At 39.6% G+C, this 26,524-nt stretch overlaps 1 protein-coding gene across 8 annotated transcripts in view; it reads left to right on the top strand.

Annotated features, from left to right (window-relative positions):
* znf608 (zinc finger protein 608) overlaps nt 1-26,524 on the top strand; it is a 77,930-nt gene that overhangs the window by 1,189 nt on the left and 50,217 nt on the right. For 4 of the 8 annotated variants that reach the window (XM_052020352.1, XM_052020354.1, XM_052020355.1 and 1 more), the window contains exons 2-3: nt 1,124-2,229; nt 22,434-22,686. In XM_052020352.1, the coding sequence (XP_051876312.1) occupies nt 1,300-2,229; nt 22,434-22,686 (1,183 nt within the window). In that variant the 5' untranslated portion in view covers nt 1,124-1,299. Of the gene's footprint in view, nt 1-282; nt 667-1,123; nt 2,230-2,782; nt 2,888-22,433; nt 22,687-26,524 lie in introns of those variants that run through there. The other 4 variants (XM_052020357.1, XM_052020358.1, XM_052020353.1 and 1 more) reach the window with 3 other exon arrangements.

Below are 26,524 nucleotides of genomic sequence, written 5' to 3'. Positions count from 1 at the left end.
GCTTTGTTGTATTTGAAACTGTCGATTATGAAATTACCACATGATTGACTGGCGTCGTTTCCCTCGCTTAATTTGTGTGTTTGACACTGTTTTGAGACGATGGTGCCACGTCCGGACAGAATGTGTAATCCAGTCCAGGTTTCTGCTTTTTTTTCCCTTCACTAATTTATCCCAGGGTTAGCATATTCTGTCTTGTTTCAACCGGACGCCTGTAGATTTTTTCCTCTTTTTCTGCCCCCCCCCTCTCTCTTTATGGCATAATTATTTACTGATCACGAAAAGTGTGCGGTTAAGATGGAATTTGAAGTTTGAAAACTTTTAAAATGATTTTTTGGATCCGTGCACAGTTCCTACAATTACATTTATATTCCCATGCAGTTTTTTTTGCTGTTGGTCGCGACGCGTGTGTGGACTTTTAAGATATTTTTCGTTTGCTGGGAAAAGGGGAAGAATCCGTTCTGTGTGCCAGGAGAAAGAGGAGGAGGGGAAAGAAGTGAAACATTTATTTGACGAGGAGGTTTAAAACGTTTCTTCCATTTCGTGTTACACATATATGAGCATAAGTTGTGCAGGATGTATGATGTATGGCGAAATGTTGCAGATTTGCGTGTGGAGGGGTGGGGGCTGCTAATGCGGGGCAGAGATGTTTAAATGAATGATTTAAAGGTAAGAGTTGCAGCTACCCATGATGCATGCTCTTCAGACTTTGAATGGCTACACTGATCTTTGTCAAATAACCTCATTTGCGGTCACTGGGGCCACCTTGGTGCAGAGCTGATGGAGCGCGAACGAGTGGTGATTCATTTCAGCAATTTTTAAACGCGTCTCTTTTGCACTATGATAACTTCCTCATATGTTAGTTTTTCGCAAAGAAGATTTCAGCTCCGAGTTTTGCTGTTGCTGTCGACTACCATTTGGGTCGGTGTGAAATTACAAAGGTCAAGAGGGAAAATGCGACTCTAAAGATCTACATTTTATTTGTTAAAAAAAGCATGTAATTGGATTTTTTAATTAAAATGTTGGAAAGTTCAAACCAGACCTACATGCAAAAGGATTTTTTTTAAATAGAAGAAAAATGTTGGTCTTACCCAACAACCGATTTATTAGTCTTATCTTTTTACAGGAAGTAATTTATTCGTGTGTGTGGATCGTGTGACTCGAAAATAAGGGGAATATAGATATAAATATATAAAATAAACATTTGAAAGGGGTGAAACACGTGGCGGAGAAGCGAATGTCCTCCCAGATCCAAAGCAGTGAAGTTCATCCAATTTTTATCCAAGAGATCTCATCTTCAGGATGTCAGTGAACAGTTCCATTGCTACTGGTAAATGTGTTGATTCAAACGCGGTTGATACTTACGACAGTGGCGATGACTGGGAAATTGGAGTGGGAAATCTGATCATCGATTTGGAGGCCGATTTGGAGAAAGACAGGCAGAAATTGGAAATGAATAATTCGAGCAGCAATAACACCACCATTGCAACCAACACCACCAAGGACTGCGGGGGTTTGGCTCCAAGTGGAGCTAGTGCAGCAGCAGCAGCCCTTTCCGATAGCCTCAAATTCACCTCCTCTTCCGTCCAGCCTCCCCAAGGAAATTCCCACAAGGAGACTGGCAAATCCAAAGTGAAAAGAAGCAAAACTTCCAAGGATGCTAATAAATCTCTCTCCTCTGCCTCACTGTATGGGATTCCTGAAATTAGCAGTGCTGGCAAGAGGCAGGAAGTTCAAGGGCGCCCTGGAGAGGTTTCTGGCATGAATTCAGCCCTGGGTCAAACAGTTAGCAGCAACAGCAGCAGCAACAACGGTGGTTGCAATAATATTAATAATAACAATAACTGCAACAACACAATTGGCAATTGCACTAAAAACAAAGAAGAGAAACCGGGCAAGGGCTCGGGCAGGGGAGGCTCTAAACGGGATAAAGAGGGTGGCAGGTCTCGCAAGGATAGCACTAAACACGATGTGGGGGTGCACCCGATCCCGGGCCAGCCCCCCATGTCGGTAACGGGCTCAGCCGCCGCGCACCTCTTTAATTTCGGCCCCAAGGGCGGCAGCAGCTCCCTGCAGTGCGGCGGAGGCGCCGGAGAGCCCTCGCCCCGGGTCCAGGACATCAAAACTACTCTGGAGCCGGGGATCCTCAGCAGCCCTATCGTGGCCAAGAAAGAGGATGCAGAGACTGACGGAGACACTGCTCGACCCATCAAGAAACTGAAAACCGAAAAGGTAACTCGTTATTTACTTTCCGCTGCCTTTGTTGTTGGATTCTTTGCAAATAATAATAAAAAAAAACAAAATCATGCCTACTTGTGTGGATGTGAGCGATGCATCGGGATGAATAATGCGAGAGGAATGATAATGCTTGCCTTTTTGCATATCTGCTATAATTTGAACGCACCTCAGTAATAACCTGCGAGTGACGACGGTATGGAAAGGGTTTGCGGTTATATTGTGGTTAAGACAACTGTCTTAACAGCACGAATTGTGACCATTACTTTGTGCATCGGTGTATCCAGCATGGCCTTGGAGCTCTCCAATAAGAGAGAAAACTCCACATTTTCGCTTGTTTGTGTGAAATAACAGGCTGGTGTAATGATCATACACACAAACAATGGAGTAAGACCCGCAGCTGGAGAGAAATGAGGTTATTGTGATCACTGCTGTTTGCCTAAAGGTTGGGGGAGGTGCTTTGTAATCAAATAGCACACTAAACGCCTTCATAAAAGGCTGCACCAGTCTTGCCTTTTATGAATGCAGGGTTGGCCGAATGGTGCCTGGTATTTTATTAACATCAGTGCGGGCACGATGATCTCTGTTTTGTAGATTCAGTGTGAAAGGGAAGTTTGCCCTTGCCTTCCATTGTTGGTGTGTAACCAGGCTTCTGGTATGTTGATAATTATCCAAAGACTGTGGAGTTTCTCAGGAGGCTCGGATCTATTGTTTGTTGGATAATTATGAGGTCAGAGGAATTGTGCCATTTTAAGAAGCTGACTGATTATTGTTGATGCTGGTTTTGAAACAATGTCCGTACCTTTCCTAAAACAAAATCCTAACAGTTCCTTATTTCTAATAAGATATACAAAATGTTTAAACCACTGTCAAGAGTTGAGAACTGCTTTGTGTTGTCGTGCATGGTGAAGCATAGTGAAGCTTTTGTGCTCTACTTCAATTTTGGTCAAGAAAAGTTGAATAATTTAGTCCTTTCAGAGTAATTACTTCCTTTTAATATAGCTTGCTGAGCACCTTGTGATCTACTTTTCAACCTTTCCCTTCCCATTCAACTCAATAAATTGATTCCCTGTGATGGAAGTGGTCAGTCGAGTTGGAGAGGATTTTGTCTCAGTGCATAATAGAGTGAATTCCCAGCTTGTTGAGGTGGTGACCTTTGCATTTCTGCTGATACTATTGTTGGAAACTTTAGACAGCAGCAAGACTGGTTGGCATGGAAGACAGTATTTTATTTGATTAATTTTATTGCTGGGGAAACAGTTTCAAGGAGACATTGAGATGCTAATAAAGATTTAAACAGCAAGGTGCAGAGGCTAATGTTCATAGTCTATTAGTCACGAGAAGGGTATCTAAACAGATTTGGAATTAAGAAGATTGGCTAACTGTTTGACATGTTTGACAATTCTCCAATCAAATTGTTTTACTTTGGTTTCCAACAGTAAGCAAATTGGGAACAGTTTTAATCTCCTTTAAGTATCAAGATAACTTGCTCTCATCTGTTCTTCACTTATTGCTGTGGTTAAAGTTTCAGGACCATTTGATTGGATTCACAGGCTGTATGAAATGCAAAAAGCATTGCTCCCTGCACCCCTAAGCTTAATTTTAATCTTTCAGCCAAATGTTCAGATTCAACAGTTTTGTTTAGCAGGCAGTCTGTACACTTTCAAATCTTAGAGGCAGGTGTCATGGCAACAGAGATTAGACTGGTGTGGCTTCACTACTCCTATTTCTTCCTTATTTATACCTCAAATAGTCTCCTGGGGAAACTATTTCAATGTGTCTGTTTCTCAAAACAATCAAGACTGTGTGTGTATGTGTGTGTATGTGTGTACAAAGGCTGTGCCTGCTGATAATCAGTGAGTCATACAAAAAAACGTCCACTATGGTACTGCTGCTTGCTTGTCTTGGTTCTTCCCAGATATAATTGACAAGCAGACTCTATTCATTCTAGCACAGCCTGTTTTCCTGTTGACTGCTCCAGAGATCATTCAGATTTAAACCTTCAGCATACACAGCATATGGCTTGAAGGAAATGAAATGGTACCTGATATGGAACCCATGGTATTAATGTATACACTAGTGTCTTGTACTTGTTATTTATTTGAAAGGTGAAGGCACTTTCTGTTAAACAGGCTGTGAAATATTTATATAGTTGTCTGGTTTAAATGGGGTTGAAGACAAATGTGTCCAGCTGTACTTGTTTGAGTAGCAGGATGCTAAAGGTGTAAGGTAAATCCTCAAGAGTTGAAGTCATTCTTTAATCTCTGTAGTGTGTTTGCAGATTTACTCTTGGCCTGGGTATTCTATTCGTTTGCTACAGTTAGTCATGTAAAACTTGATAAATTAGATCCTATTAAAACTAATTATTTTTGCGACTCTGTTTTTCTCTGTCTTTTATCCAGGGAACCACAAATATGTTGTAAAACTTGCCACTCCCTGCATGTATGGCTCGGGTAAAATGCAGCCTATAATTTGAGTTGTTTGTGCATTTCTATGTAGCCCATTTTTGTGGTTTAGCTGCTACTAACATGTCTGACTTATCTAGACTTGGCAAGACAAATAACCACTCCTAGCAGTTTGCAAAATCCTTCCAATATAGGATTACGTAATAAAGGCTTGTTAGCACCCAGTCCGTCACTGGTATCAAATAAGATTTTATGATTTTTGTCCACTAAGTGAAACATAATTATGTATTTGATTGGCTTGAAGTGAGATACTAATGATATAACCAATCACAAACCAGATTCAATGATTTATCTTATAAATTGCTATTAATTGATTGATTTAGCTGGTTTGTTATAGGACTAGAATATAGAGTACAACTGGCTGTCCTATCCATTGATAGTTTTCTTACTGCTGATGAAACCATGCTGCTGATGTAGGACTGAGAGTCCTCATAAGGCCTGTTAATATCCCAGGGAAGAATTTGTCACCTTTTGAAAGTGATGCAGTGATAAATTTCACAGCTGAGAATTGTGTCCACAAACCATTTGATGGATCATTAATGCTAGCAACTATTTTCAGTTGCAACAGACCAATAAATAGAAAGGAATTGTACTGAAAATGAGTTGCAGGCAGAACCACATTTTCTGCTGGGTCTTTTGTGCTTGTTTTTTGTCCTGCTGATGAGTTGAATGGAAACATCCATATACTTTCCTGTTCTTTGTATCTTGCTCTTACTTGTCTGTTACAGTCTGTGGTAAAAGACTGTAAGTGGTAAGCAGTCATTAAAGAAGAAAACAAAGGGCAGATTTGTACGAGTGTGAACAATTTAAAAAGCTGACTCAAAACTCTGCAAGATGAGTTTTGGCTGGTGAATGGTACCACAAACTAGCACGAGTCCCTGTAGAACAAAAAAACTCTTCAGTCTACTTAATGCTTTGTAACTTTGAATAGTGTGACCAGAGCCCTTTCAAAGTCAGCGAATGAGCTGGTGCCCTTTGACTGCTGAGAACTTTCTGGACGAACTTGTAGTGACCTCCCAAGATCTGTGAGACTAGAATTCCTATTGAATTTTTACCACTAATGAGCTGAATTCCTAATCTCATTTGTAAGGCCACATGGCTCTAAAGGACACTAAAATTCTTATCTGAATTATTTTAATGGACATACCTTGAAAAGGACATCAAGACAAACACAAATTATTACCAGAACTTTCATAAAGCTATTTTACATGTTTAATATTTGTGCCTTAATGTTTATTTTTTTCCTACATTACAATAGCTTTTAAAATTTATTTTCAAGATCTGGGCATTGCTAACAAGGCCAGCACTTATTGCCTGACTGATTGCCCCTGAGAGGTGTGCTGAGCTGCCTTCTTGACCCACTGAGGTCCTTTTGGTGAAGGTAGTCCACAGTCCTGTTCAGAAGGGAGTTCCGGATTTTCAACGTTACAATGATGAAGCACCGGTGATATATTTCCAAGTCAGGATGGTGTGTGACTTGGATAAGTGCTGTTCCCTATTGTCCTTGTCCTCCTTGGTGACAGAGGTCACAGGCAAGGGAGGTGCTGTCAGGTACCTTGGCAAATAACAGAAGTGTTTTTGTAGATGGTACACACTGCAGCCACCGTGCACTGGTGGTGTAGGGAATGATGCTTAGAATGTTGGATGGTGTTTCAATTATGTGAGCTTTTTTGACCTGGATGGTGTTGAGGTTCTTGAGGGTTGCTGATGCTGTGCACATCCAGGTAAGGAGAGAGATTCCATCACGCTCCTGATTTGTGCCTTGTAGATGGTGGAAAGGTCCTGGACTGTTTGGAGGGGAGTCACTTTTGCAAGATACCCAGCCTCTGACCTGATCTTGTGGTCACTGAACTTTTGTGGCCTGTCCTTTTGAGTTTCTGGTCAACAATAACCCCTGGGAATTGTTTATTTAAAATGTGCTCTTGGCTCTGGAGCCCTTTGGGATGTCCTGAAGTAGTTAAATAATACGTAAATTCAAGTTATTTCATTAATCAAAATTGTGGCTGAAAGATTTTTGAAACAAGTGTATGAATAAGCAAATCATACAGGTAACCTGCAAGACAAGATGAATGTGTATTCTTTAAACATGATAGACCCTATGAACTATTGGAATGAAAATACTGTGAATATAGAACTGTTGGCCTTGGAAAAAGAATTCTTTGTATAAAATTAAAATGGGAAAAGGGAGGATTAATATGATAGCATCTAGTACTCTGTGTGTGTGTGTGTGTGTGTGTGTGTGTGTGAATGAAAGAGAGAGAGAGTGTGTTTTCATCCCAAAGTACACAACAGCAATTAGGAGATGCAGAAATGCAGAAACAGTTAGGCTTCTTGCGGAGATTTGTTATGGGAATATTGTGCTGCACAAAGCTTTTACCCAGTGATAAACCATTGTTTACATTGGCAAAATCTGAAGTGCAGATCAATTATTCAGTGAATTATTCCCAGATTTGTTAAAACATCCAAATTGGCTCCTCAAATGTGTTTTTCCATTCAAATATATTACAGTGACCTCAACTCCATTTACATTTTTGCACCTTCATTTTACATCCCTTCAGACCATCACCAACAAAAAAAATCTATCCATCTTTGTCAAAAAAAATGTATTTATCAAAAATGATACTACAATTAAACTGAAAAGCAAGAAGATTGGAGATGCTTTGTAGGAGTGACAGATTAATGTTTTGTGTTTGCACTCCTCATCAGAATGCTGACTGTTCTGTTTTCTCCAGTAGTGCTGACTGACCTGCTGAGTCTCTCCTGCATTATCTCTTCATGCTTAAAACTAAATTCTATTGACTAGTAAAGTGTTTAAGGCTGGTGTTTTATGTGGTTACCTAAATCATCTACACTAATCATACGTTAGGCAAATCTTGCTTCTGGTTGGTGCGTGTATAAATAGTCCTTCAGTTCAGCATCTCCACACCCCCTTCCCTCAATGAAATTAGTTTTTTTGGCTGCAGACCCTGAGCAACGGATAGCAATCACTGTTCTTTGTTCGAGGTCTTTTTATTGAGGCTAATGACTGGTCTTGTGCCGCTTGGAGATAAATGACATTATCTCTGAGTGGGCTGACAGGAAACAGACATGTTAATAGTGAAGCTGCAGGGAGGATCTTCCCTGTTCCTTGCAAAAGAAAAGCCAGGACCTCTAGTTGTGATCATTAAGACATAATGCATTCCTGCTTTTCCCATGTGGGTCAAGATAATTAGAAGCATAATGGTGTGTTTTCATATGGATGTCAAACCACAGCAATGACATTCTTAATTCCAATTTATTGTAGATCATTTTCGGAAAGATTAGTAAGCCACATTTTCCTGTACGTTGGACCAGTTTGCAAAGGAGATTGCGAGTCAGTTAGTCACCTCACACTTCTGTTTTTATCAAATTGCAAAAATAATTCTGTTGAAGAACCTCAGTTGACACCCACTCTCAATACAATAACTATAGTTACACCCATTGGAATTCTTTGATCTGTAAGGTTTGGAATTTCCTGTGTTCTCTTATAAAGCATTTTTTTGTTTCTTGATTTTTACGTGATTTATACTTATTGACCAACTTGTGTCTATTTTCATGCTGTGTGTATATTTACCATCAGTGGAAGCTGTAACTTGTATGTTGCAGAAGATGACCCTGATGGAAGAAATTACAGTTTTAGTTGAACACAAGATCTGAAATCAAGTGAGATAGGAAATTCATCTGTGTAATCAAACCTTGTAGCCAGTTTAGCATAAAGCTTGTCCTTGAGTTTAGATAAACCCTGTCAAACATGAATTTTCCAATCCCTATAGAAAGCCAAAGGCTGAGAGTATCTGTCAGTACAGAGCTTGACTCCGTAAGTAAAATAAAAGCTGTCAAGTTTTCAAGTACAGGAATGGTAATCTATTAAAATGTCAAAGCTAACTGTTCACTATCATTTAACTGTATTAAGTTAACATAATAGATGATTTATGGTGTTTCAGTTTGTCAATGGACAAGTCCTATGTTTCCCAAAAACATGATGGAATTGCTAGAAGTCTTTAGAATGCTGTGGTTAGCTTCATTTTTAAATCAGCCTTTCTTCTACAGTGGGACTTTGTGTAGGGGATGAAAACACTAGAATGAAGCACTGTGCGTGTGTGCTTTTGACCAGCTGAAATGCATGAATTCTATTTTTAAAGAAACCTCAAATTAAGCATTGTGAAAAATGTGCCCAAAAAACGTATTCAGTAGGTTAAATAGATGCTTGAACCAGCATTTTAATTCAGCAGTTTGGAACATTAACTGGGACGAGATCTTCAAATTGGATAACCTTTGTTAGTGAGGAACAGAAGATCAGGCCAAGTGATAATTTGCCACTAAAGGGTATTAAAGCAGAAGGACAGCAGTAATACCAAAGGCTGCTTTGTGCCTGTGATGGTTTTTAGTACAGTGTGTCTGTTGCTTTTTTCCCTTTAATCCAAACTAAATGGTCTTGGCAAGTTGAACAAAGCCTTTGCATTTGAATGAAGGGTTGTAAAACTATTCAGACATTAATGCATGGATTAAACGTGGATTGGCTGACAATAGGACTGTTTGTATCATTTTTGAGAGTTGAAAGCAAATTCGTGAAGGGAGGGGTGATGCATTTCTCCAGGGTCACACGTCAGGATTGCTGTTTTATTTGGATGTTGAGTGGGAGATGTGAATTATATCTATTTTTAACTAAATCATGTCTATTTGTTTTGACTAAATTGTGCTCTTTTTCTGGCACTGGACGAATGTTAAATGCTGATTTAGAATAGAATCTTCCTGTTCTCTGACAAAAACCTATAATAAAAGTAATAAAATTCGTAAGGAAGCTACTTTTGTCACTAGAAACAGAAGGTAGAGAATATATTTCATGCAGGTATTCAGTTTATCATTGCATTATGCTAATGTGCAAATAAAAATAATAACTTCTTGGCATTCTTAATTTGCTCCTTCAGTAAGGAATGGGGTGCTTAATGGCCCCTTAGTAACCAGACATTTGAATCTTTACTGCCCTTTGTCTTCTTCCTGCCATTTCCATGTCCGCTTAAGAGTTTCACGAGTGCATGTTAGACCTTGCTATGTATAGAGGCATGGTCAAGAACTCTGCTTAATTTCCTAAGACCATTAAATATAAATTAACTCTCTTTCACCATAGAATAGCTCTCTTTTTCCTCAATGATTTCTTCTTTGTAAAATACCCTTTTCAAGCAATTAAACCCTTTTATATGAAACAACATTGGGGTAGGCTGATTTAGAATAAAATATTGCTGTAAAATGTTGGGTAGTGCCTGCATTGTCTGCATTGTGGTGTAAAGGGAAGTGTTTCTTCAAAGATAACAGGTTTGCCTTGTAAACATCTTGATAGCTGTAATTTTTCTAATTTGACTCCTCTAATTGAAGCAGATGGGCTTGCACTGGTTTAGCTTTATTAAGGGGTGTATTTCATTTTTTTTCAACCTTCTCCTGAAGCTTTCACATATGGCGCACTTAGCACTGAATATTGACTAAGTGGATTTGCATTGACAGGTGAAGCATTTCATCAAATCCTTACGTAGGCCACTGCTTTCAGGGTAAAGGCAGGCAGTGGGTGAAGTGATGTACCAATGATGTAGTAGTTAAGTCTCTCCACATTGCACTGTACATTTTTTAATTGTGGTTATTATTGCTTGTCACTGCCCCTCTACAATACCCAGAGCCAACAGAGCATCTCATTACAATCCACAGCCTTCCAGTAGCATTTCCCAGCCCTGCTAGAATTTGTTTTCTCATTCTTTCACCATGTTTCTAAAGAGATCATCCTGCTCTTTGTGCACATTCTGCATCCTGCTGTTTGGTTAGTTGTCTGAATTTATATTTGTTGTCGAAATCCTAAACCAACCTTTCCCATGATGCTGTAGCAGATGCCAGACACTGGAGTATAAAACAAGCAGCTGTTTCCATTACACCGTTGCTATATTATCCTACACAATCTGTTTCCTCTGTAAGAACCTTCCTTGCTGACATTAGCATTCTTTCCTGGCTTTCTGTCTTCGTAACTTGGGGAATGTCGGTGTATTTTTAATCTTGATAGCAACCCTTCTTAGATTAATAGTCTTCATGCATTCATTTTAAATAAACAACTCCGGCCTCCTGTCTTGACTTCTAATGTAAATTCCTTCTTTGTCCGGCACTTTTGGACAATCTTTCCTTTGTAGAGCAATGTCAGAAGTGTTTTGAAAGGCCTATTCAGTTTTTATCTTTGCACCCTTGATCTTTTGCTAATCAGTCTCCTGTTTTAAAGTTTGATTACTAATGGACAAAGGAAACCGTTCCATTTAGCACTGAATAAAGTAACTGTATGCTAGACAGCAAAATCCTGGAGAAAATTCTAATGGTCTTTATATCAATTGTTTAGGATAATATTCAGAAGACCCAGATATAGTTTTGCTTAAAAAAAACAGTTCTAGTGAGCTCATGTAGTAATAGAAATAAATCCTATTTTCTGTTTCAGTCTTCCATGAAATAATAGTGTGCAGATACTTGATTGACTGAGAAACGAGGGCAGCTGTTTGAGGATTATCAGTGGTCAAACATAAGTGGAATTAAAACAAAAGCAGAAAATGCTAGAAGTACTCAGCAGGTCAGAAATACTCATCAGAGTGTTCTGATGGAGGGTCCCCGACCTGAGATATTGACTCTTATTCTCTTCCCATAGATGTGGCCTGACCTGCTGAGTATTTCCAGCGTTTTCTGTTTCTGTTTTAGAAAAAGAAACAGTTTTTTTTGATTTTCAGAAACAAAATTAAAGTTTGTTCTTCCTGTTTGCAAATCAGCCATTGTATCTTTGTAGTGGAGTTCTGGTTCACCCTTGACGAACGTGCTCTCCATCTTTTCCCTGTAACATCTGTGCTCCACTCCTAATTTGATAGAACTAAAACATCAAAGATGAGAATCCTAAATGTTGCATCATCTCCTGCTAAAAACTGAAAGCGCAGTTGGTGTGCAGTACAAAGTATTGACCCTGGAAGTTCCTGTGCTAATACAACTTCAGAGATAAAATACTAGTTGTCTCTAAAAGCCAAGGGCACCAATTTTGATAAAATTAAAGACTTTGTTACGCTAGTGATGTTCCAAGGTTGAGGTTGCACTTTGAAAATTGGAGACTGTTGGAGACTGGACAGTGAATGATCATCAGGAGGTAAATGACTGACATATTCCTTTTTAATAAAAATATCCAAATAAAACACAGTTATTATTGGTCCGTAATGAGAGAAGTCATGTGTGATTAGCATAGCATTTTTAATTCCAATCCCAAGGCATTTAAATTGCCTCTGGCTCTTCAAAGCTGTCAGTTGTCTGCATCCCAAGCCATCTCCTTTACTGCCATTGGCCTTGCTGTTTTCAAGTCCTGCAGTTGTACAAATATTCAAAGGTCCAGGGCATCATAACGCACAGTGCACCTCAGGGTGGCAGGAGGTGTACGTAAAAGGAGTTCAAATGTAGAGGCGCTGGTTTGGAAACTTTATTGCTAAGTGTAACATTTATATCCACTGAGAAATAAGAGTTTAGTGTTGTGCTTCAGTAGCATGGAGTGTGCACATCTAGACTGTTGATGCAGCTCTTCTGACAAAGTAACACATCAAAGTCTGGAATCATTGGAGCCATTCGAATTCCCATTGGGATCAAAGGGAACACAATGTTCCTTTGATATCACTTGCGTAAAATTGTACTGTGGACCTAGATAGGCCTTAGGTGGACGGTGGACATTTGATTAGCTGTGAGCTGAATTGGCCAAATCTGCATGGGATTTAGGCTTTAAGGGAGACACACTGAAGGGCAGCAGCAGGTAATATGGGTGTCCCATGGAAGAGAGAATTAAGGATGAAATGTCTAAGACAATCACACAAGGATGGGGACGATTTGCTTCCACGCTTGTTCCATGGGTTCTGAGGGCATTGCAGGAGATAATGGAGTGGGTGGGTAGGTAGATTAGAAGGTTGTGCATTCTTTCTGCTGTTTGCATGAGGCTTCTGAAGCCACCCTGACTGTGCCTCCTATGAGCTGGTCAAATTGTTGCACTTTTACAAGGAAGTTTTGAGAACATCCATGAATTGTTTCCTCTATCCACCTGGTAATCCCTTGCTGTGGTTAGATTCTGGAATAGAATGTCTGCAGTGGGGGAGAGCAGGAAGCTGGAGGTCTCTAATTTATGGCTGTTAGTGTAAGGCCCATTCTTTTGCATGTTTCAGGGAATGAGTTGGTGAAAGCTTGGAGCTAGGACTCCAGACGTGCACATACCGTGTCTCACCACAGTTGTGTGGCGGTTCGTGTAACGCTATTACAGCGCCAGCGACCCAGGTACAATTCCGGGCACAGTCTGTAAGGAGTTTGTACGTTCTCCCCGTGTCTGCGTGGGTTTATTCCATGTGCTCCAGTTTCCTCCCACATTCCAAAGACGTACAGGTAAGGAAGTTGTGGGCATGCTATGTTGGTGCCGGAAGCGTGGCAACACTTGCGGGCTGCCCCCAGAACACTCTACACAAAAGATGCATTTCACTGTATGTTTCGATGTACATGTGACTAATAAAGATATCTTATAAATAGCTGTTTTCTGTACATTGCAGTTTGATGACTGAAGTTGGGGTGACCTTGGTCCTGGAGGCAACTTAAGGTTTGCATTTGTCCTTTTGGGAGTAGAGTGCAGCATTGCAGCAGGAATGTTTGATGATAATGTTGGGACGATGATGCAGCCTTGCTTGACACCAGTCTTCACTAAGGTTGAGCCTGTTGTAGACCCAACGGTTAAGACCATGGCTTGCATGCTGTCATGTAGCAGACCTGAGATGAAGACTGTGTTTAAGAATACTTGGAGTCTCTCTCAACTTACTGAAGTCAAAACCTTTTGAGAGGCCATATATAGTGGTCGATACTGCTCCCTGCATTCCTCTTGAAGTTGACATGCAGTAAAATTGTGTCTACTGTGCCTCTAAATGAAAATGTGAGCTTGACTCCTGCATATTAGTTATCTGAGAGTGTTGAACATTTTTGCTGATAACCGTATACATATATTTATAAAGCTGGGTGCTTTGGATGTCTGTACCTTCGCCTTATCTCACTTGAGATGATATCGTTAAGGAATGAAAGTCTTGGTCAAAAAATGTTTGGAGGACAATGCATTAAAAAATCAATGCAATTGTAGTCATTACCTTGGCAGCCTTATTCTGTTGATGTTGTTCTTATCGCATTGTTGTCATATATAGCTGAAATCCAGTTATTACATTTTTAACCACACTTAATATTGATAGAGGCAGCGAGCTTGCTGTTTGGCTTGCAGCCAACAGAAGAAAAATGTATGAATGGTTTAAATGTAGAACAAATCATTTGTTTATAGAGAGAAGGTTCAATTTGTTAGCCAAATGTTGGTTAGGGGTATCAGGAAAAAGAATTAGATGCTGTAGGCCAGGAATGAAGTAGCAGTTTCTTATTTCAGTTAAACTGCCTTGTCCTCCACCCCTTAGTCAAAACAGGAGGTAAAACACATTCTTAATGGAAAGGCAACTCTCTGCTGAGCACAATAAGTGCCTTAAGCAGACAAAGGATGGGGGATGGGCAGTGGCAGACTGTCAGAAATTTGACAAGGCAAACTGCTTCCAGCTATTGGGCACCCGTTGTTGGTAGAGTAGTTTTACAACCACTGTGGGCAGAATGGTGGAGAGAGGAGGGGGGAAGGGAGAGAGAAAAGCAACTCACTAAATCAAAGCAAAATCCTAAGAGTTGTGATTTGAACTTTGTGTGAGTGGAAAAAAAATCACCTAGTGTGCTGTAAGTCTGCCATTATTTCTGCATCCTAATTAATTAGTGACCCGTGTTAATGGGTAGCTAGAAGCTGAAGCGATTAATTTGCTGTTGCTTGGCACTTTGTGAAATGTTGTTGGGCTGGTGCATTCTGAGGGATCATTTTGCTTTGTCAGGTGGACATTTACTAAGATTGCGAATGATATGAGAGGACAATATAAATGAAATGTAAATTCTAAAAACACATAGATGTGCATTAAAATGGCCATGTTAAGCACTTTGGACTTATATCACTGTTTTTCTATTTTATTTATGAATTGGGGTGGAGTGGTATTTCAATGGCAATGCGGAAGCTGAACTACAGTGATATATTTCCCGCTAGATGTTGCTCACACAATTTCTTGCTGTAAATTTTCTTATGCATTGTGTCACCTGTGCAATTTTGCATTTTCTAATTGGTTGCACTTAGCTTACACTGCCATAAATCAGTAGCTTACTTACTATGTAAACATTAATTTGTATTCTGAATTGCTGCTGAGCATTTTGCAATTGTCAAACTACTGCTACAATGCTCTCACTTTAATCTTTTTTTTCTCAAAAATCCCAAAGGCGAAGTCTCATTGTTACAATCTACCATTCTTGATGCTCAAGTGACTGGTATTATAACCTTAGCTGTTCTGGACAATTTGAATGCTGTGTCTGTAAACAATACTTCTTTCAACGTGCCCTTCAACGTTGTGCAGAATGTTTTTTTTGTGTGTGGGTTTCCAGGTGCTGTTGTACATTTTGAACAAGATTGTTGCCAGTTCAAGAGAAATGACAACAAATTAAACTGCTGATGACACAGCTGTGAGACCAGTTTCTATCATTAGAGTGAAAGGAGGGGGTGGATGGGCAGTTCATACTTTGAGACCGAAGCTTATCCATCCATGCAAACTAAACATTTGGGACCAGGCCAGAGAGCCTGCTCTCAATTGGATGGGTACCAGGAATATGGTATGGAACCAACATTTTGCAATGTTTGCTCTTGCCCATTGGATACTAGTGATGGAGGCATGGTTGGAATCTTCAACACACTTATGACGTGTTAAAGATTATAGAAGCACATTCAGGAATTCCTTGGCTTTCTCACTCACTATGCTTTTTACACCCTGCTACCAAAGATTGACATTGAGGCCTTTAAAATGGCACAAGGCTGTGTTAAAATAACTGATCTTAGAGGAGATTGGTTACCTTATTCCAAAAGGTCAAAGGGCAGTGGGTCTCTTGTTTAGATTTTTTTCTTGTTTTATTTGACCACTGGGTTGTCAGTGCACAGTGGTTGTGGATGACAGGATTAACAGGACATGGTGCCATTGGATCAAGTTTTGTGAATGCCCCAACCTGGAACGTGGATGGAATCTCTTGTCTTGGGTTTGGGGGAAGTGGGCTTTCGCTTCCACCAAATATGTACTGCTGGAGTGGAGACAAGAGAGACTGCAGCTGCTGAAAATCTGGAGCAACACATAAAATGGTGGTCTTGATGAAGGGTATCAACCGGAAATGTCAACTGTCCATTTCCCTCCATAGATGCTGCCTGACCCGCTGAGTTCCTCCAGCAGTTTGTGTGTTACTGCTGGAGTGGAGTCCATTTAACTCTGAAGCCTGGTTCTTCACCTTCTTGAAGCAAACATGCCCACCCTCAACTGATCTAGAAAACTGGACGTTCTGCCCTTAATTCATTAAGATCTCAACCACCTCTGTCAAACTCTGCAGTATCATCATGTCCCATGACACCTTCTTCAGTTTTGTTAGAAGAGTCTAAGCAAAACTATATATGTTGTAAAAGAGATTGATCTGTTGCTTGGCAAATTCTGCCAATTGTAACTTGATTTTGGGCATTTTAGTTAGTAACATGTACCAGAGGCAGTTAAACAATTACAATTGATAACAAGCATTAAACAATTAAATGCCATAGATCTGCTTAAAAATTGCATCTAGTGAAATAGTTGCGCAGCAAATCAATTGAAAATGTCTTCAGCTTATTTTCACGAACATTTATCCAGTCTACCCATCCCCTCCCCCTTATCAAACACCAGTAATGCAGAATAAAGGCAAGTCACTTTATATGTTGTTTTAGATCAAGCAGAAAAGGCCATAAAAGGATCTGGAAGAGAGGGTTTGGTGGCTTTGTTGACCTTTGAAGCTGAAACAGGGTGGTAGTGTGCTTTAAATAAAATCCCATTCAAGAATTATGATTCACTTCTAAACAATCTTCCAGGAAACGTCCCAAATACTGTATTGACTCAACACAGATATTAAAAGTGGTATTATTAATCACAAAATGGGCTGGATGATACGTTGGAAGACTCGCTGGCTGACTGCCACAAACAAATAAAACAATTAGGTGTTATACTGCACTTAAAATTACCCTCAATAATGCAGATACTTGATGTTTTGGAATATGTACTAAAAAAATCAGAACAAAAATAATCTGCAATGTTATCACAAGATTAAACATCCCTCAGTTCAAAAGGCAGCGGTATCATGAGAGGCCTTGTAATCAATGATTACAAGGACAAGAGAGCTTAGTTTTTATTAACATTAGTGAACTCTGGACCTGATGGTGTACTTTCTCCTAATGTGAGTGGGTGTGTTTCCCAGAAGTGTTATCTTTTAGGACACATAAAAAAAGAAAAATGCTGGAAACACTCAGTAGGTCAGGCAGCAGACATAGAGAGAGGAACAGAGTTGATGTATAAGGTTAATGACCATTCCTCAGAACTGGGAAAAGTTAGAAATCAAACAAGTCTTCAGTCGTGGAGAAAACGGGGAGGGGTGGGGAGAACAAAGACCGACAGGAAAAGGAGCGAGAGCAAGCCTTGAGCACGACTGAAACAAGAGTGCGAAGGAGTATTGGTTTCTAGCGCACAAGAAACTCAGAGGAATTGCAGATGGGAATTAAAGAAATCATTTAGGCTCAGAGGGTGAATAGTAGGCCAGCTACAGAGCCACCCAGATCAGGAAAGCTTCAGTTTTCATTCCAAGCCAGCACTGATCCTGTTCAAGGTGGTCAGGGTATTTTACCACAATTTCTTTTAATGTTCATGAACTAAAGAGAGGGGAAATCACTTGAGGCTTCCGTGATAAATGACCCTACCCATTTCCTCTCCCCCAACCCCCAGATGAGACAACATAAGGATTAGGTTCAGTTGTGATGCCTTCCTCTTCCAATAGCTGCTCCAGCATTACAAATAATGAATGAGCACTTGAGAAGCACGGGCTGTAACCCTGCATGAATCTGTGGGTTTCACAGAGGTGGCGGCAAAATTAGCGTGGTGTAGAGGTGGCTCCTTTGTTTCCATGAACTAACTTTCACAACAAGAACTTTGTTCTCTATCCAGAATAAACTGCACTTTTCAGATGCTGTTCTTAAACATGTACTTTCATCCCATACTTTAGTTGGGTGACATTTATATCAATTTCTTTTGTGGCATGAGTGAATCATTTGCTTTGAAGCCACATCTCCATAGCTTTCAGGAAACATGAAACTGGTTGGACTAATTATGCCAAGTACAGGTGCCGTGAAAGGCATTATTGTTCTTGATTCATTCCTCTCTCTGACAGTGAGCCTACGTGAAGGTTTTATGCTGAACCCATTCACATTTGGAAGAGGAAGAAGAAAAAAATAGGTTTGCGCTTACTGGCTGTGCAAGCATAATGGGAAGAATTGAGTTTATGGTGTGGTGCTTGTGGCTGTAAATCCTTGGGATGAGCAGCGTTTGCTTTCTCAGTTTATCCACAACGTCTGTGACTAATTGAGTGAATGTGAAGATTGCATCCATATGTTAATTACAGATACAGGAGCCATCTACTAGGCACGGACTAAACAACACAGGCGCTCACATTTTTACCTGTTTTGAATATCTACTGGTCTAACCTAATTAAAGCTTGTTCATATTGAGCAGACTGGACCCATAGATCATCATTTGCCTTAGTGAGTTATGGATGGAGCTGGAAGAGGAGAGGTAAAATTCCTCTTTTAATGGAAAATAGGAAATTGCCTATCTTTTCCACAATTATTGGTTTGCTAATGAAATTTAGCCTGATTGAAACATGTCATGTTTGAGAATGTAGTTCTAGTTGTGTGTTATTAATTGCTGAGGGAAAATAAATGACATGGCTCTGTTCACTGTTAAAAGGAAAGAAATAACTCCCTTATACATAAAATATGAGGATTTGTTTTTGAAACGATTCTGTAACTACATGCCATGGGAAATAATGCACTCCATTTTATATTGTTCTTTCCTTTAATCCTCCCCCTTTGGCTCAAGTTTATGCTTTTCTATCTGCAACATTCCAGGCTTCTTAAAATCTCTGCATGTTTAATGCTGACTGATGCCATTGACCTTGTAAATCTGCTGCAATGAATTCAAAACAGGAGGTAACTGTGCAGAGCAGGTTTTTCAGTCCAGGTCATTAGAGCTGTATTAGCACTAGGATTTAGGGCAGGGAGCGGGGAAATAAAACACAATAGTGTGTGTCCTGCTGGGAATTACTGCTGGTATACTAGTTGATAGTAATAGATTTCCAGAGATTTTGGTAATACTGTATTCAGTAGTTTACATTGGGCTACTTGGAGTGGTCTAGAAGAGCTTTAGTGGATATGGAGGCTATAAATAGATATAAAAAATGTATCTGCATTTGAAATGGCTGCTTCACATAAACTAAAAAATAAAGGACCCTACCTTTAAACCACCCTCTCGTGTGCTTGAGACAAGTAATTCTGTATGTCTGATCCAGTTTCAAGTATAATGGACACATATCTGTGATAAAAGTATCCCTTGTGTATTAAATAATAAAACTTCAGCACTGTAATGCATCCAGATCTCAGAACACCCTGTGTGGATTCTGCTATATTTGTACATTGAATAATTTTACTTTGATGTAATTCCAGTTGTCTTACAATATTTAAGGCTAATTTTGATAAATTTGGTTGCTTTAGTAACAGAGGAGTGGAAATGAGAAGATATTGAACTGATGCTTTTTAAAAGTACCAGGGGCCTAAATACTTGTCAGAACAGCAGGATAAAATTAACTCCAGATTTCTTACTTTCCTAAATGTTACAGTGATCCACAACAGTGCTTTTGAAAAGGTGGAGGCAAGAGACTTTGTAGTTGGTGCCAGTTTCTTTCATGGAATAGTTTCATGAAAAAGACTGGAAGAAATGCTTACATCCATGGCTGAATCAGCCTGACAAGCTCTCACACCGCCCCCTCCTCTTATTAATATTCTTTTTGATGTATGCTTGTAAAACAGAGGATTGCCTGTTAATCTGCTGGATCTCTGGAGCTTTTGGCACTTGCCCATAATTGATGTGTTCACATGACTGCTGCTGGAGTACTAATGATTAGGTTGGTGGCGGTACTGTAATATCTTTTAGTAAATCAGTGTCAATTTTTTAAGAAATCTTTCTGCGGAAGGTTTGCTGGTACACTGGGATAATTACAAAATGCCCAAATGCTTTTCTAACACTAGGAACAAAAGAAAGAATGCGAGTTTCTCTGAAACATTCAAATCAAGCAAGTTATTGGAGGATTATGACAATATCTAGCTTCCAGGATCAGTAATGCATAGATATGGATCGTTTTATAAATAATTACTTTTGTAATGTTTCTGGCATTTAGTTTTAAAAATCTTGCACCTTCTAAAGCTCTTATTGCACTTGATCATCGTGAACACGGGTCAGCATTCATCATGTATTGCAACAGAAGTTGAAAAAATTCAACACATTACATTTACATTGTGAGCATTAATAAGTGATGGCCAACTGCCTTTGAAAAGAGCTGGCTTCCCTATAAGAGTTGGGCACAGTCTTAGTTATGTGTGTAAATATCTTTGCAGAGTGGATAGCATGCTCTTTCTCCCTGCTCTGGTTTCTGTGATGAATTGCCAGAATTCTGATCAGTGCACATAAACACCTGGGAATAATCACGCTAGAGTAACACTGAAGAAAGCAGAGCGTCTGTTTCTGACATATATTTTCCCCACTCTGACAGACTGCCACGTCCGGCTGTTAAGTCTTGTGCACCCAGTGTTTTCTCTATGGCTGATATCCCTTTCTCAATGTGCTCCTTCTCTGCCTGAAAAGACTGCCTTTTAATTCCTATCACAATAGGATGGGCATGAGAGCAGGTTGTAGAGATGTGTGTGGGGGAGGAAAGCACAGTTATTTGATCCTCCAAAGCAAATACTTTATAAAAATAAAATTGGTATCTTCCTGCTTTTACTGTGATATATGATTTTGTTTGAGATTTTGTGAGGGCTGAATTGCGCAGGGAAGCAGATGGTGTCAGAGTGTTGCCTAATGGAAAATGGCTCATTGGCGTCACATTGTTAGTCTTTTAACACTGAATAAGATTTTGTCTCTCTTGTTTTTATTCTCATTCAATTTGAATTTTTGCTACTTGCCGAGGAAAAATATATCCTGTAATGTGCTCCGCAGGGCTACATTTGATTACAGTCTTTTGCTTGTGGTAAGATTTGAAATGGGTTTTCAATAAACAACAAAGGAGGGTTTCATCAAAGAATGTGTCTTTCAGTATTAAAGCAGTCACTGTCTTTCCCTGGAGCTTTATGTTTCAGCAGATCTTGCATTGTTGGGGAAGGAGAGATACTATCCTGTTATCAGAGCTTTTTAAAGGTATTACATTACAAAGTACAGGATTGGTATAGAGAGAATGTAATACCTTTGCCTATCAGCAGTTTTATTACTGTGAGCCACACGAATTGGATTGCAATGATGTGCCCACACTTCCACTGAGCTGTTACCCCACTGAAGTCCTGACCCTGAAAACCTTCCTAATCTGAGTGGGCAAATTGCAGACACACTGGCTGATCCATTAAATAGGATGTCACAATGCTCTTCATTACATGGTATTTCATGAGATGTCGAAACCCATGATAATCGCACTGGCTTCACTTCTTTAATGCAAAAATATGACGACTGTGATAGAGTAGTGGAATCAGAATGGAGAGGCACATGCTGCAATTTCTTCATCCAGGTGTAGAGCCTTTGCCATGCGGTTAATGGTAGGGTTAAAGCCATGTACCATTATGATTGTAGGTGCATTGTATGCCTGTCCTTTCAGAGGATTATTGTAAATCATTTTAAAGTATTGAAGTGATTAAGCTGTGCTTAGCGTGCACCCTGCACAACTTGGTGTATTTGTTGCAACTGATTCAAACACATAGCAAGTAAATTGGTTTTGTCTGTGTGCATTTCCTAAGGCTTGTTAAGATATGCAAGATGAGTACAAAATGGTAGTCTAACCGTTACCTACAAAGCTCACTGTCACAACTCAGAATTTCAGGATAGGCTAACAAAAGGACCAAAAAAGCGAATGCCATGTTACACTACAGCATGTTTGTTGAAAGCATTACTTTATGATGATCATCCACTACAGTTACCCGCTCCTCCAGATTACAGTATGTCTTTGTAACTTCCTCTGCCCTCTTGTGCAGAAACCACATGGAGCCTATCTATAGCAATATTAATTTTTACACATTGAACTTTCTCTGCGATGATTAATGCTTTGCACATGCTCATTAATGTGTGACATTTTGTACAATATCCTTTTCTTTGTTGAAGGATAATGGAGTAAGCCTGATTATTTCTGATAGCTCCTATCAATATATTGCACAATTCTACATTCTTTCCAAAGCATTCTTAAATGGCATTTGTTGTATTTCATTGTGCTGTCTATTATTAAGGGCTTAAACAACATAATGTTTGACCAGGGGTATTCACTGGTAATGAAATTAAACTGATGGTTGAATGAGATTTCAAATTTTGTTGATTATCATAAGTGATTTGATTATGGGAAAGATATTGAGATTTAGTTTATTTCCAGGGACAATAAAATGATGCAGCATTGTTAAGCTGTTATTTTATGAATATAGGTTATAACATTTTCCTTTTTGTTTGACAGGTTGATCCTTTGTTCACTGTGCCTGCACCTCCGCCGCCAATCTCTGTGAGCATGCCACCTCAGATTCTGCCTTCCTACTTTTCTCCTTCATCTAGCATTGCTGCACCAGTTGAGCAGCTGTTAGTAAGGACTCGTTCAATGGGAATAAATACTTGTGAGGTTGGAGTGGTGACTGAGCCAGAATGCCTTGGACCATGTGAACCAGGAACTAGTGTAAACCTGGAAGGGATTGTGTGGCATGAAACGGAGGAAGGTAAGACATTTAAACAAATATTTTGTTTGGGATAAAATATGAATTGCCCTGTTTGATTACCCATATGAAGTTTGAGAGACGTCAGAAGTTTTGGAGCAATGGATGCATTCAAAAGAAAACCAGATAAACAGGAATAGGATCAGTTATGTTGAGAGAGTTAGATTGATCTGAAATTCAGTACTATTTGAGGAGAAGTTTTCTCCAACTAGATATTGTGATGACTGAACTCATTTTCTTTGCCCCTTCACAATTAATATTATTCCTTAACTACTTGCCCATGTCTGGACCAATCTTGTCTGTGGTTTTGGTGTCATATCTGAACCCATGTTGAGCACCAGACTTTGTCTCCATACCACCTTTAAGACCACTTCCATTTCTACCAGACTTCATTCCTGTTCATCTTGTCAAGAGCTGAAACGCACATCCACGTTTACAGTCCTAAACCTGTTTCGGTGCATTTCTCCAGCTGTGTTTATGTTGTGTGAGGAGAAGTAGCAGCCACGCCACCAGTGTCTTCCTGACTAGGTCACCTTAGTTAATTCCAGCAAGTTCATTTTCATTTGCTGTCATCTGGTTGCACGGCCAGCTTGGGTTTCAGTGCAACATTAGAGCAGAGTTCTGAGGAAGGGTCTTTGATCTGAAATGTGAATCAGTTTCTCTTTCCACAGTTGCTGTCTGACCTGCTGAGTGTTTTTTAGTGTTTTCCGTTCTCATTAGAGCAGAGGAAACACTCAAACTTGCAGCAGATGCAGACCCTACAATGTTTAAAGGCCGACTAAACAAGGCAGTCAACTGTTGACATTTATCATTCAAATGGTATTTTCGGTGGCTTTGAGTAACTGAGAATTTCAACACCTGCGGGGTCAGGGAAGGTGAAAATTCAGTTTGTCTGAATAGTTTTGTTCCTCCCTTTTGCAGTTACGGTTTCAGGTTATGGTGGAGCAGTTTTATTTGTTTACATTGTACCAACAATTGTGATGAAAGTCACTGTTAACCATTGAGGTTCCCTTTTGTTTTAGTTGAAATAGTAATTTTTTATATTGTATGCTGCTCTTGATTGGGAAATGAATGTTCTGGTTCTCCCTAATAGATTTTAATGGCAATACAATGCTTGGGGAAAGAGATTGCTGTCAGTATTCTAAGGTTTCTAATTACATATGTTTCCTATTTTTACAATGAGTCTGAAGAGTTAATATTAAAAGTTAGAATATACTCATGGTCATTCACTTTGATTTAATGCTTGATTTTTTTTCTGCACTTAATCTTCATGTTAACTAATAGATAGAAGTTTTTCTTTTAAATAGGCAATGACTAATGCTAAAAATAGCTGGGGCTTTTATAGATTCAATACAAAATGTGGTGAAGTGTGTACGGAATAACTAGGCTCCTGGAAATGACTGCCTTCCAGCACCAGAATGTGTGGCTGTTTGTGATGCAGTAAGAGAGCCTGTGGTGACCTTAATAGAGTTATTCATGGTGAATCAAATACCCTTCTGACCCAATGAATATTTTATGCCTGAACGGAACAAATAGTTCAGGAAAAAATAATTCTTGTTTATTGCTGTATTTCCACCTAATTTTGTTACGTTTTTCTCCCAGTAGGCAGCAATCGAGAATATTTTCTCATAAAATAAAAGCGGTGTCCCCTCCTCAAATGGTAACAAACACGATTCAATTGAAAATCATTTAAATTTGCAGCTTAGCGGACAAGCAGTAATAATCAAGAACAAAGTTCCCTATTTTTTATCAAATGATTAACTTACGTATTGGGCTAATTAAAAATTGCAAGTGTGAGGTCTGTTCTATTATCCATTATATAGCAGTGATGGAAAAAACGTAAAACTAGAGATGATTCAGATGCTTTCTGAGCCTTCTTTTAATTCGGGAAAAATAAGACCAGGAGACTGAAGGTAAAAAAAATCATGCTTCAAACAGCGGTTAAGAAACTGGTGCATATTTTTGTACCATTATGGTGGTTTTCCTCTTCTCCCATTCTTCAGAGTAGAATGGAGTGCCTCTCTGGGATTGGTCAAGATGTCGCTAACCCTCTTGATTGTTTATAAGTGGCCATTCCCTCTCCTTTGTGCTAATGGGTCTTGAGTATTTGCTCATAAAAAAAGTGCAGAGTAGGCAGAAGAAAAGGGTGCCAAGTTTTATCCTGTTAACAGTGGAACAGAAAAGAGTCCTGCATTCTAAATGAAAAGATGATCACTTCTTTCCTAACAGTGGCAAAGCAGAGCTTATTATTATGTGAGAGTTCCAATCATCAGAAGTGATAATTTGAAGGCTGGTTGAGACTATTGCCTAAGGGTTGAATTGCTAAGAGAGCCAGAACAATGGACATGTAGAACCAGCTGAATGAAAGGCAATTCTTTCTCCAGCGCTGTCTGGTAAACTATTTGCACACAGCAGAAAGGAAACAAATGGGCTACTAAGCTCCAGAAGATGGCTAATATCTGGCGTGACAAATTGCCTCAGGAGACCATTACGTAAGCTGTCAGAGCTTTTCTGGCTGTGATTATCTAGTATGAATAGAGAGGAAAGGCAGGATTTTCAAAGGCATTTTTAAAAAAAATAAAGGAAGAAAGATCAGGGGCTTACTGTAGGGGCGATGTGAATGAGAATCTATCCACAGCATAGGCATATCTGACTACAGCAAAGGATCTTTTATGTCGTGCTAAGGTTTGCAGTCCACATTAATGGATTTAATTGGGCCGAACCAAGGAGCCTCAATGTGTTCATGGAACTAAAACTTAATGTACGCTTGACCTTATATAAAACGATCTTAAGCTGTAATAAAAGTTTGTTCAGCTATTTTGCTTCTAACATTTAAGCAGCTTACCGGATTCAAATATAAAACATAAGAAAAAGATCTAAATTGTTAATACAGGAGTTGGTGGGCAGTGTGATAGGGTTAGGTGGAATGGAAGACAGTTGAATTTTCTTTGCCTCGCAATGATGGTAGTATCATTGTATTTCTCACATTGGATTAATGCATTCAGTTTTCCGACTCTAAATTCAATAGACCAGCTCATGTTTCTGCCTGAGCCAGATGACCAAAAATGTGTTTGCGCTCGTCAGTGCCTGGAATAATCTACAAGGTTTAAATGTAACATGCAGACAGGAGCTCCTGCAGCTTGGTGCTGGCGTCCAGACGCAGCCAGTTAGGTAGATTGCAAACAGTAGCTTGTGGATTTGCGTGAAGCATGCAACTTCCTCCACATTCACAACCTCTTACCAGACATTAAACGCCAGTGCAGGGAATGCTGTACCTCCTGTGCATGCATAACATAATAGTTCCATTTTTACACAAACATCAAATGAATGAAGGGAAAGCAAAAGAGAAAGGGTGGGGGTGGAAGCAGTGTGACCGACTCTTGCTGCAAGTCCACGGGTTTTCTGCAGCTTGAATAGAATAATAAAGCTCTGTCAGCGGGGGGAAGCTGGTGGAGGCTCTAGAAGGTTAGTCTGAAAATACATTCAGAATCGCAAAAGCTGAAAATTAAATAGGCAGATTAGGGTGCTAAGTGGTGAAAGATGAAACTGCTAGCCTGTTGTGAAGAATAGTAAATGGGCATGGAAAGATGGAGGGGGAATTTGCTACTGAAATTATAGCTCAGAGTTTCTCACTGGTAGTTGAACTAACAGAGCCCTGTCTTGAATAATTTATGGCTGATGTCTGAATTGGTTTACAAATGCTGTGATATTATTATAGCTTCACACTGTGGAACGTATCTGGTTATGCTGATGGCACAGGAAGCTAAGATGTCAAAAGGCAGAGGTCAAAAACAGAAAACCTGGCGTCTTTATAACAACAACAAAAAAATCATTCTGCAGT

Source organism: Pristis pectinata, chromosome 7 (assembly GCF_009764475.1).
Source record: "Pristis pectinata isolate sPriPec2 chromosome 7, sPriPec2.1.pri, whole genome shotgun sequence".
In the NCBI taxonomy this organism is placed as follows: Eukaryota; Metazoa; Chordata; class Chondrichthyes; order Rhinopristiformes; family Pristidae; genus Pristis; species Pristis pectinata.
This window is presented reverse-complemented; position numbering and strand designations above follow the sequence as displayed.